This window comes from Pangasianodon hypophthalmus, chromosome 5, assembly GCF_027358585.1.
Source record: "Pangasianodon hypophthalmus isolate fPanHyp1 chromosome 5, fPanHyp1.pri, whole genome shotgun sequence".
Taxonomy (NCBI): domain Eukaryota; kingdom Metazoa; phylum Chordata; class Actinopteri; order Siluriformes; family Pangasiidae; genus Pangasianodon; species Pangasianodon hypophthalmus.
In genome coordinates this window covers 28,206,020-28,218,978 of record NC_069714.1, presented here as the reverse complement: position 1 = coordinate 28,218,978, position 12,959 = coordinate 28,206,020, and the positions used below count along the sequence as shown (strand labels likewise).

Genomic DNA, 12,959 nt, shown 5'->3' with positions numbered 1-12,959 from the left:
GACATAACTCATAAATTGAAGCTATTAAACGATTCTTCTGCTTGTTGTTGTGTCTAGTGTTTTTATAAATGTCTATTTCATACTTCTCCCTGTCTGTTAGGACTCCTCTGATTGCAGCAGGGGTGATCGGCGGCTTGTTCGTGGTGGTCATTGTGGCGCTGGGCGTGGCCGTGTCGGTGAGAAGGAAAAGCATCAAAAAGAAAAGAGCCCTCAGGCGCTTCCTGGAGACGGAGGTAAGACAGTGTATCGCTTTTGCTTTCTCTTGCTATCTCTCACTTTCTTACCTGCTGTCTCTTTTACTGTCATTAACTATCTCTGATTTCTGTGGAAGCCAATTCATGCCAATTAAAAAATCCTGGGTATTATCTCATTATTAAGATATACTAAGTAATAATTGAGATACCAAGTCATAATTATGAGATACTATGTTATAATTATGGCATGTCTTAATTGTTAGATACTAATTCATAAGAATTACATCATGTCCTAATTTTGAGATACTAAATCATATTTGAGGTATTTAGTCATAATTATGACTATACCAAGTCATAGTTTTGAGATAGAAAATCATAATTATGAGGTACCAAATCATAATTTTGAGATACTATGTCATAATTATGAGAGGCCAAGTGAATTTTGAGATACACTGTTTATTGTGATTGTGATTGTGTTATGATTGTGATACTAAGTCATAATTTTGAGATACTGAGTCAATATTTTGAGATGATGTCTCATAATTTTGGGAAACTAAGTATCATACCAAGTCAAAGTTTTAAGATCAAATTAAGTCATAATTATGAGATACTAAGCCACAATTGAGATACTAGATCATAATTTCAAGTTACTATCTCATAATTTGAGATACTATGCCATAATTATGTGATAACAAGTAAATCATTTTGCAATCAATTTTGTGATTATAAGTCATAATTTCGAGTCATAAGAAGTAGGCCTGCCTGTGTACTGCCTGTGTCTGCACCCCTTCCAACAATACCAGCAGTATCTCAAAATGACGAATTAGTATCTTGAAATTATGACTTGTTATCTCATAATTATGACTTATAGTATCTCAAAATTATGACTTGTTATTAACATTTTATCTCATAATTAGGATTTATAGCATCTCGAAATTATGACTTGTTAAATTTATGATTTTTTTTTTAATCTTGTAATTATGAGATAGTATCTTAAAATTATGTTTTCTCAGAATTTTGACTTAGGATACAGGGTTTTTATTTATTTAATGCCCGAAGTGGGTTTTCACAGATTTCTGTGTCTTTCTTACTCACCATCTTTCTCCTTGGCACTTCTATTGTAAATCCCTTAATAACGCCCTGCTCAGCCCTCAATTCTCCTGCTAATTACAACAGCAAAGGATTCATTAAAACAACTCTGCATGAGATCAGAGAGCAAAGAAAGGGCTGGAGCAACAGGAACACACCCAGCTGGAGGAACTAAAGAAGACCCTCAGGCCTCTCTGTCTTCTTTTCCAATGTTTATCTCATCTCTTTCATTCTGTGTCTGCTGGGTTCTGACATGCCAAGGAAGTTCTTCATCACCCTCAGGCTATGAGAGAAACAGAACAATAGGAAGAGAGGACATACAAAGTGAGATGGAGCTCAGGGATGCTCATAAAACCTTAAAGTCCACTCAGGTCTTCTAATCTATATAAACACAGCTCACGTGGCTCCGCCTCACTTTGTCTTTTTTTTTCTTGTTGCTTTGTGAAGTCAGAGAAAGCAAGAAAGAAAGAAAGAAAGAAAGAAAAGAGGGAGGAAAGATTAAATGAAGGAAGGAAGGGCATATGAAAGGAAGGAAGGAAGGAAGGAAGGAAAGGCATATGGAAGGAAGGAAGGAAGGAAGGAAGGAAAGGCATATGAATGGGAGGAAGGAAGGAAGGAAAGAAAGGCATATGAATCGGAGGAAGGAAGGAAGGAAGGAAGGAAAGGCATATGAATGGGAGGACGGAAGGAAGGAAGGAAAGGCATATGAATGGGAGGAAGGAAGGAAGGAAGGAAGGAAGGAAGGAAAGAAAGGCATATGAATGGAAGGAAGGAAGGAAGGAAGGAAAGGCATACGAATGGAAGGAAGGAAGGAAGGAAGGAAAGAAAGGCATATGAATGGAAGGAAGGAAGGAAGGAAGGAAGGAAGGAAAGGCATATGAATGGGAGGACGGAAGGAAGGAAGGAAAGGCATATGAAAGGAAGGAAGGAAGGAAGGAAAGAAAGGCATATGAATGGAAGGAAGGAAGGAAGGAAGGAAGGAAGGAAGGAAGGAAGGAAGGAAGGAAGGAAGGAAGGAAAGGCATATGAATGGGAGGACGGAAGGAAGGAAGGAAAGGCATATGAATGGGAGGAAGAAAGGGAGGAAGGAAAGAAAGGCATATGGAAGGAAGGAAGGAAGGAAGGAAGGAAAGAAAGGCATATGGAAGGAAGGAAGGAAGGAAGGAAAGGCATATGAATGGGAGGACGGAAGGAAGGAAGGAAAGGCATATGTAAGGAAGGAAGGAAGGAAGGAAAGGCATATGAATGGGAGGACGGAAGGAAGGAAGGAAAGGCATATGAATGGGAGGAAGGAAGGAAGGAAAGGCATATGAATGGGAGGAAGAAAGGGAGGAAGGAAAGAAAGGCATATGGAAGGAAGGAAGGAAGGAAGGAAGGAAGGAAAGAAAGGCATATGGAAGGAAGGAAGGAAGGAAGGAAGGAAGGAAGGAAAGGCATATGAATGGGAGGACGGAAGGAAGGAAGGAAAGGCATATGTAAGGAAGGAAGGAAGGAAGGAAAGGCATATGAATGGGAGGACGGAAGGAAGGAAGGAAAGGCATATGTAAGGAAGGAAGGAAGGAAGGAAAGGCATATGAATGGGAGGACGGAAGGAAGGAAGGAAAGGCATATGAATGGGAGGAAGGAAGGAAGGAAAGGCATATGAATGGGAGGAAGAAAGGGAGGAAGGAAAGAAAGGCATATGGAAGGAAGGAAGGAAGGAAGGAAGGAAGGAAGGAAAGAAAGGCATATGGAAGGAAGGAAGGAAGGAAAGGCATATGAATGGGAGGACGGAAGGAAGGAAGGAAAGGCATATGAATGGGAGGAAAGAAGGAAGGAAAGGCATATGAATGGGAGGAAGAAAGGGAGGAAGGAAAGAAAGGCATATGGAAGGAAGGAAGGAAGGAAGGAAAGAAAGGCATATGGAAGGAAGGAAGGAAGGAAGGAAGGAAGGAAAGGCATATGAATGGGAGGACGGAAGGAAGGAAGGAAAGGCATATGGAAGGAAGGAAGGAAGGAAGGAAGGAAAGGCATATGAATGGGAGGACGGAAGGAAGGAAGGAAAGGCATATGGAAGGAAGGAAGGAAGGAAGGAAGGAAGGAAAGGCATATGAATGGGAGGACGGAAGGAAGGAAAGGCATATGAATGGGAGGACGGAAGGAAGGAAGGAAAGGCATATGAATGGGAGGAAGGAAGGAAGGAAGGAAAGGCATATGAATGGGAGGAAGGAAGGAAAGAAAGGCATATGAATGGAAGGAACGAAGGAAGGAAGGAAAGGCATATGAATGGAAGGAAGGAAGAAAGGAAGGAAGGAAAGGCATATGAATGGGAGGACGGAAGGAAGGAAGGAAAGGCATATGAATGGGAGGACGGAAGGAAGGAAGGAAAGGCATATGAATGGGAGGATAGGAAGGAAGGAAGGAAGAAAAGGCATATGAATGGAAGGAAGTAAAAAAGGAACAAAAGCATGGAAGGAACATTGGAAGGAAAAATGTAGAGAAGAAGAAAGGAATGGTGAAAGGACATAGGTAGGGATTGGTGAGAGAGAAGGAGGGGGTGAGGGAAGTAGGAAGGAAAGATAGATAGAAGGAAGGAATGGGAGGAAGGGTGAGAGAAATGAATGAAGGAATAGCAAAGAGGCAGAGAGGGATATATTAATGGATAGTCAGAAAAAGAGGGAGAAAAGGAGAGGACAAGGGGAAGGAAGGAAGGAAGGAAGGAAGAAAGGAAGAAAGAATATTGTGCAGTTTAAAGTTAACAGACTGCAATACATCATGAAAGAATTGTTTATTATTGTGAATATTATTAGTAATAAATTAAAGTATTTACTGAGCACTAGATTGTGTTATTATGGTTTTGTTGCCTTTTTTAAAAAAAAGAAAAAGCAACAGGCCACTTGAGGATGTGTGTTAGAGGAATTTTATCATGTGTAAAGGAGTTTTATACTCCGCCTCACGTCATGCCTAAGAACACCCTTAACCATGATGAAATCACTGTAACACACGACCTCTAGTGGGTTTTTGCTTTGTGATAGTCCAAAAGTATGTAGACCCTTGACATCACACTCATCTGTGCTTGTTGATACTTGTCACGCTTAGTTCCAGTGAAGGGAAGTTGTAATGCTACAGAATACAACGCCATTCTATACAACTGCCTGCTTCCAGCTTTGTGGAACTGTTTGGAGAACAACCACATATGGGTGTGATAGTCAGGCGTCCACATACTTTTGGCCATAGAGTGTACTTTGAGCTGCAGTTGTATTTTTCCATCCCTGTGCTAGATCGTGTGTTTGCAGCTCCACAGAAAAAGTAATTTAATGCAACATGTTCAAGCTTGTGCAACAGCCACAGTGGTCACTGATGGTACCATCTGTCTTCTGATTAGTGATAGACAGCACGGCACTGAGAGCTCAACAGCATCCCCATTTACTTCCAGGTTCTCAGCAGAAGATAAAATGCCTGCTAGGACATTATCATTTCAGTTAAACCTTTATTTAAACATAGCGGACACTAGGAAAAGCTATTTGCAGTGCTGCTGTGTATAAAGAAGAATCACTGAAGACCAGTGAAATGAGTCTTGCTAATATAACAAAACAGTGGTGGCTCAGTGATTAGGGTTTTGAGCTGCTGTTCAGAAGGTTGTGAGATCAAATCCCAGCTCTACCAAGGAGCTGCTGTTGGGTTCTGAACCTTCAACTGCTCACTGTATACAATACGATTTACGCAGAACAGCAGTGAAAGCGCTTATAAACAAGGGACCTGCAAAAAAAAGCTCCATCAGGAACGGTGGAGTTATTGTTCAGGATCACCAGAGTTCTTTAGCGCCTTAGAAGTTTCCAGAAGCTCGGTGGAAGTGCATTAGAAACAATGAACAACATTCCTATCACAATGGGAAGGAAGGAAGGAAGGAAGAGGGAGGGGAAAGGAAGGAGGGAGGAAGGAAGGCATGATTGTAAGAAAGAAGGAAGGAAGGAGGGAAGGGTGGAAAGAAGGGAAGGAGAAAGGATGGAAAGAAAGAAAGAAGGAACGCAGGAGGAAGGGGGGAGTGAGGGAGGAAGGAAGGAAGGAAGGGTGAAAAGAAGGGAGGGAGAAAGGATGGAAAGAAAGAAAGAAAGAAAAGAGGAATGAAGGCAGGAAGAGAGGGAGGTAGGGGGGAGAAAGAAAGAAAAGAGGAAGGAAGGAAGAGAGAAAGAAAGTAGGAAGGGTGGAGGAGAGGAAGGAAGGAAAGAAAGAATGAATGAAGGATGAAAGGGATTATGTCAGAACCCAACAAAGAATGAGACTGAGAAAGTCAAAATAAAGAGCAAGTCTCCTTTAGCTGTGTATTGTCGAAAGGAAGGACGGAAGGAAGGAAGCAAAGAAATGAAAGGAAAGAAGGAAAGACTCAGTAGAGAATGAGAGTATTTTCAGAAAGAAAGAAAGAAAGACAGCCAGACAGGGCAGTGCTGTGACACACTTCATCTCATACTGCTGGAGAACACACACACACACGCGCAGGGAGAGGGAGAGGGAGAGGAGAGAGAGAGAGAGAGAGAGAGAGAGAGAGAGAGAGATCCAGTGTGCAGAAGATGTTAACGTTAACGCAGTGGTGTGGTATAATGACCTATGCTGCCCAACTGCTGCTTTTGGCCTCAGATCCTTCTTGACTATATGATCTCTACTCACTACTCTCCACTAACACAACAACATCACAGTGTTTGATCTGTACTGATGTGTGTGTGTGTGTGTGTGTGTGTGTGTGTGTGCACTTGTTTACACTTCTTTTCCCTATCTCTTTAATTCCAGTCTAATAGCATGCACTTGGAGAAGTGTGTGTACGTAGGAGGATGGGTCATGAGTCAGTTTTGTGTGTGTGTGTGTGTGTGTGTGTGTGTGTGTGTGTGTGTGTGTGTGTATGTGGCACCTGTGGGCTTTGACCCCACATTGCTCTTGCAGCTGTGTTGCCTCAAGCTGGGTGAATCCATTCACTGCTCTTTATGCGAAAAATAAAACAAAATAAAATCGGCAATGAGAGCAAGCTGCAGCATGAAATCAACACGTACACCATAAATCCAATCATATGCTAATGATCAGAATTTACTGAGGATCTAGAAAGATTATTGCAATACTGAGTGTTAAGAGGAGACGTTGTTTTTTTTTTAAAGCTTGGCTACGCTTCAGGATTTCTAGAATTGGGATAGATTTAGAAAATGGAGAGCATTTCAGATTTTATAGCTGTATCACCAGTAAAATAAAATCATAACAAAATGAAAGCAATAAAACAGTGAGACAATTAACTACAACATTTCTTCTTCTTCTTCTTCTTCTTCTTCTTCTTCTTCCGATATTTATCACACATCTGTACGCACAGCTGTACGCAGTGGCCGTTGATATATATATCATATATATATATATATATATATATATATATATATAGATAAGATGTAGATATATATATATACACATGTACATATATAATGAGTATGTATGAGTATGTGTTTGCATTTTAGTTTCCCAATTACATTTAAAAACTCTGCGATGGCAAGAAAATTTGTCATTTTTGCTCATTTCCACTGCCGTAGATGGTAGTTTGTAGTTTGTAGACATCTGACTGTCACATGTGCTTGGTGAACATCCTAACAGCCTCCACTCTTCTGGGAAGGCTTTCCACTAGATGTTGGAGCGTAGCTGTGGGGATTTGTGTTCATTCAGCTACAAGAGCATTAGTGAGGTCAGGCGCTGATGTTGGGTGAGGAGGTCTGGGGTTCAGTCGTGTTCCAGTTCATCCCAAAGGTGTTCAGTGGGGTTGAGATCAGGGCTCTGTGCAGGACACTCGAGTTCTTCCACTCCAACCTTCACACATCATGTCTTCATGGAGCTCGCTTTGTGCACAGGGGCATCGTCATGCTGGAACAGGTTTGGGCCTCTTAGTTCCAGTGAAGGGAAATGATAAAACTACAGCATACAAAGCCATTCTGTACAATTGTGTGTGTATATGTTTGACAGATTGATTGTTAAATGCCACAAACAGAGGATCTGCTGGCTCCCGAGTGGAGAAACACAAAAACTTTTGCACTATCGCCAGGAGATCATGAGTCCGAATGCCGATGATGCCATGAGCAGCATTTCAAAAAGATACAGTTGGTTGGCTTCATGTGTTTCATTTTATTACTGCGCTGTATTTTGTTACTGATTATGATTATCGAAAAGGTGTTAATAAACACATCAAGCTTCTCTCATGTTCGACTATTTCAGCACCAGCTTTAGTGGACAGCTCCTTGTAGCTGTATGTGCGCCTCCTTTATTTTTCCTCTTCTCCTTCTTCACCTTTTTTCCATTAAGACTCTTGGTTCTGAACTTTATTTAATTGAAGAACTGCTATTATGCTTTAATCAGATGTCCGTGATGAGTCCAGGGATGCGGTGCGGACTGAGAAACATATTATCGCTGTCATTTTCTTTTCTTCTCTGTCCTTTTTAACTCTCTTGACTCCTCTCTCTGATATTCTTGCGAACAATAAATTCCGTGGCTATTTCCATTCCCATCTCTTCTCTCTTCTTTTCTCTCTGTCTCTCTCTCTCTCGTGCTCTCTGCCACTTGCTGCAATATTATCAGGTTTATCTTTATCTCCTTTTTTTTCCCCCCACTCTGTCTTTGACGCTGTTCCTGAAACTTCTCATTCTGCTCCACCCTTATCTCTGCCTCATTCTCATATTTCAGCTCCTCTCTGATCCCCTCAGGCTTTTGTCATTCTTCCCATTTTAATTCTCATCGCACCATGGTGAAGAAAGACCTAATTAATTACTTGAATGTGTAATCTCTGCACCCCACGGTTAATTTGACTTTTTTTTTTCTTTCTAGATAGTGCTTCGTCTTCTGATTCACAATGTCACTGACTGTCATCTGGTTTCACAGAAGCATTAGTGCAGTGATGACAGTTTTCAGAAATGGACGACATCCAGATAGCGGGTGTGGGTTTAGGTAACGGAGGTGAGAACATGGTAAAACCACATTTGATTTTCTCTGGTGGTTGTGTTTCAGCTGGTGGAGCCTCTGACCCCGAGTGGTGCAGCACCCAATCAGGCCCAGCTCCGGATTCTGAAGGAGACGGAGCTGAAGAGGGTGAAGATTCTTGGTGCAGGAGCCTTTGGCACTGTCTACAAGGTAATTATTATTGACTCATATGATAGTTTAATATTCTCACATGCTATTTACCTAACAGACAATCTGAGAGAACCACAATGAGAATACAGCTTTGAAAGGTAATTGAGAGCCTTTGGTAAAATATGTGACTTGAACCCGTGGTTGAAAACTGTTAGCTACAGTTAGTTCCAGTACTATACACCTCTCATTTTTAATACCCCTGTACTCTTATTATAAAAAAAAACACTAGCATTTATTTTTCTAAAGGCATCATCATTTTTGGATTGATAATATTCAATAATCAGCAAATACTATAAAATAATATTATTGATATACAGTAAACATCCACCATATTAAGAACACCTTTACACATGCACATTTATGCCTTTATGTAATCAGCCAATCATGTGGCAGCAGCACAATGCATAAAATCATGAAGATGCACGTCAAGAGCTTCAGTTAAGGTTTGCATCAAACATCAGAATGGGGAAAAAGTCTGATCTCTGTGACTTTAACCGTAGCTTGGTTGTTGGTGCCAGAAGGGCTGGTTTGAGTATTTCAGAAACTGCTGATCTCCTGGGAATTTCACACACAACAGTCTCTAAAGTTTACACAGAATGGTGCGAAAAACAAAAGAAACATCCTGTGAGCGACAGTTCTGTGGGTGGAAACGCCTTGTTGTTAAGAAAGGTCAGAGGAAAATGGATAGATTGGTTCAAGCTGCTGATAGGATATAGTAACTCAAATAATCACTCTTTACAACCGTGATGAACAGAAAAGCATCTCAGCATGCACAAAACATTGAACCTTGAGGTGGATGGGCTACAACAGCAGAAGATCACATTGGGGTCCACTCCTGTCAACCAAGAACAGGAATCTGAGGCTATCATGGGCACGGAATCATAGAAACTGGACAGCTGAAGATTAGAAAAAACAATTACCTGTTTTTTTTTTTTTTTTTTTCAGTTTTCAATTGCAAAGTTTGGCATGTTCATCTTTTTTTGGATACAAGCTAGCCAGCTAACTGTGATGAGTGTTGTGTATCTTCCTCCTCAAAACAGTGAACTGTACACTCAGTGTTATAGATTTAACAAGCGAATATATCTGAATGTTGATCTAAAGCTAGTACTTGTATATATATATATATATAGTATAACATATAACTTAAGAGTTCCTGAGTAAGAATTCTGGATGAGTCGGAAGATTGGAATTACGAGTTACAACATGAATGCAGCATAAATAGAGCCTTAACACACTAATTACCCTGTCCAAACAAAACTTCTTTACAGCACCTTCTGTATGTTTAATATCAACGTTCTTTACAAGCACACAGTGTATATCAGTGTATCAAACTTTCAATCAGATGCTCTGTATGCTACATTCTGCATCAGTGTGTAGTTTTAACCAATACTACTTCTACTACTTTGCATCTGGAAATTACCCACATTCCATTTTATCACGTCATTTGCAAGCCTGATTGTGTTTGCAGAGTTTGTGTTTGCTGTGCAATGTATGCTAGCTCCAGAACGTTGATATTTAATATATATACAGTACTGTGCAAAAGTCTTAGGCACATGCAAAGAAATGCTGTAGAGCAAAGATGCCTTCAAAAATAATGAAATTAAATGTTTCTACATTTAAAAAAATACTTTAAAGAGCAGTAAACAGTAATAAATGAAACAAAGTCAATATTTGGTGTGATGATCCTTCGCTTTAAAAAAAAATAGTAGTCTCAGGTGCAGTGTGTGCAGTTTTATAAGGAAATGAGCTGGAAGTGTTACTGAGCATCTTGCAGAAGCAGCCACAGTTCTTCTGGAGACTTTGACTGTCGACTCGCTTCTTATTTCTGCAGCGAAACCCAGCAGCCTTCATTATGTTTTTTTTGGTCTGAAAAGTGTCTCTTATGGAATCTGCTGCTTTCTTTACTGACATACAAACATTTTTCTGTAACATTTCATTTTGTGCTGGAAAACTAATGTTTGGAATCTAAAATGTTTTTGTACTGAATCAATAATGTAGAAGTCATAAAATAAAAAATCTATAACAAAGTTTGTACTAAAAAGAATAGGGTGCCTAAGACTTTTGCACAGTACTGTAGAAAGTACTAATAAGTTTCACGTGAATGTTTTTTTTGTCCTGTGAGACTGGGTTGGGCAAAGCACCAAGAACATGCTGAAGGTCAAACACAGTGATATTGCAGTAATCAATGCAAACACACAAACAACACACAACAGGCGGCGAAAGAAAAAGCAACGATCTGTGCAGTTATGTAGTTGTGATTTGGAAATCTAGAAGCTTCAATCTGAGCAATGGGGGCGGGACTAAGGCATGTGACAATCTGTGATCCCCCAAAGAGGAACCGGAGACAGGAACAAGGCTGGAGCTGAAACACAAAAACACAATATTAATGGAAATCAAATTGTTCTGGTTCTAAGATGATATTTTAGTGTTGTATGTTTCACGATCATGTGTGAACTGTCTGATCTAATCTCAGATGTGTCGTTCTCCTCAGGGGATCTGGGTGCCTGAGGGAGAGACGGTGAAGATCCCGGTGGCAATTAAGATCCTGAACGAGGCGACAGGACCCAAAGCAAATGTGGAATTCATGGATGTGAGTGACTTTTTTTTCGCTCGTTCAGCCAGCTTTTAACTCCCGAAAGTGTAAATCCCTAAATGAGCATTCAAAGTTTTCAACATGACGCAACTCTGTGAAACGCTGCCAGGAGACCCATTTTCAGCGTGTGTGTGTGTGTGTATCATAAACTTTAATGTTTTAATTCATTTTCATTTGTTTATTGGATGTAATGCTTTCATGTTAGTGATATTTAGATTCGTTGTTTTGTACTCAGCCAGCGTTCCCATCAAACACACACTTAGGCTGAATCCCAAATGGCTTCACTGTATATGCTCACTCCCTAGGGTACAACATGGTGCTGTACAGCCTACAGAGTACATTGTATGTCCACTAGAATGCTTTTTGACATCCAGCCAGAGAAACAAAGTGACTCCAGATTATTCAGAGCGCTCTTCATACATCAACTGACAGTTATTTCACCAATTAACCTTACATTACGTGACATGAAATATTTACCTTTTTTTAATGTTACATAATTCTCCCGTTCTTCCTTCCCTTTGCATCTCTCTCTCTCTCTCACTCTCTCTCTCTCTCTGTCTCGTTCCTTTACTCCTTCTCTTCTGGTCTCTAAATCTCTTTGTCTATCCTTCACACATTCTGTGTCTCAAAAATCTCTTTATCCCTCTTTCTTTCTTTCTCTTAGTGTTCAGTATTTGTTCTCATTTTTTTAAAATTCCTTTTGCTCCCTATTTCCTTTCTCTCTGTCTGTGTATTTGTGTGTGTGTCTCTCTCTGTCTATCTGTCGTTCTCTCTCTGTCTCTTTTTTGTTTCTTTGTTACCTCTTCTTTTCTTTCTGTCTCTGTCTTTCTCTTGGTGTCTCTCTCTCTGTTTGTATCTGTCTGTCTCTTCTCTGTCTCTGTCTCAGTTATTCTGTGTGTCTGTGTGTGAAATGGAGAGCTCTCAGAGCTCCTCTATTTAAACTGCAATCAAAAAGCAGTTGCACGCTCAGGTTCACTGTGAAGAGACCAACACACACACACACACACACACACACCTTCAGCTACTCAGGAATTACAGCACTTTGAATATTCATTACACCACTGTCAAGTGTGTGATTCTGTACAGTGTACAGATAATGGGCTTTCTTCCTGTTTGTGTGTGTGTATCTGTGTCTGTGTGTGTGTGGGATCAGTCAGGATTATTATTTGAATACATCATATTAAATATCAGACACATATCTTCAGATTTAATTTTTTTTAGTTTTTTAGTGTTTACTTTGCATGCGAGAAAGAAAAATTAAACTAAACTAAAATAAGAATGTAACTGAAAATATAGCTACAAGAAGCAATTACGGGGCCAAGCACAACAGAGGCAAAATTTGCTGTGACGCTTGCCGCAGATTTCTCAGGTACCTTCGGGGCATATGTGCCAAAGACAATTTGAATTAAAACAGTAATGATTATTGTAGTAATGTGATTGTAGTGACAGCAGTGATGATTTTATGCAAAATAATTTAGAAACCATAAGGAAAAATACTTGAGGTGAATCATAATTTCATGTAACTTTTGACCAATGGATGTGCCGTTACCAAATTGATATGGCGCTGTCTGGCCAAGCACATAAACGTCAAAGAAGTTGATTGAATATACCATTGTGAGGGTGTTTTTAGGCCAGTGGTTTAAAATCCATCAACAGAATTATGTATAATGTTATAAACTTGCTTTTTATCTCCCGAGCATTAGATGGCGCTGTTACGAAACAGTGCATGAACCCTCACGTCATGAAGGCTATGACATATACTAAGTTTGGTCTGAATACGCTAAAGCATTACAGAGATATAGCCTCGCTTCCATTTCGGCATGCTCATTATCGAAATTTTTTGCGTGTTATTCGAGAATGGTTTGACTAATAAACTTGAATTCCATAACTTTTTGTCTGCATGGTCTGAAGATGATCTGATTCCATGTTGGTGAAAATCATATGAACGGTCTTTCAAACAT

At 40.1% G+C, this 12,959-nt stretch overlaps 1 protein-coding gene across 1 annotated transcript in view; it reads left to right on the top strand.

Annotated features, from left to right (window-relative positions):
* The window catches only part of LOC113525375 (receptor tyrosine-protein kinase erbB-4), a 366,993-nt gene that overhangs the window by 292,230 nt on the left and 61,804 nt on the right, over positions 1–12,959 (top strand). The window contains 3 exon segments of the mRNA XM_026911874.3: positions 101–233; positions 8,283–8,405; positions 10,897–10,995. Coding sequence (XP_026767675.2) covers positions 101–233; positions 8,283–8,405; positions 10,897–10,995 — 355 coding nt within the window.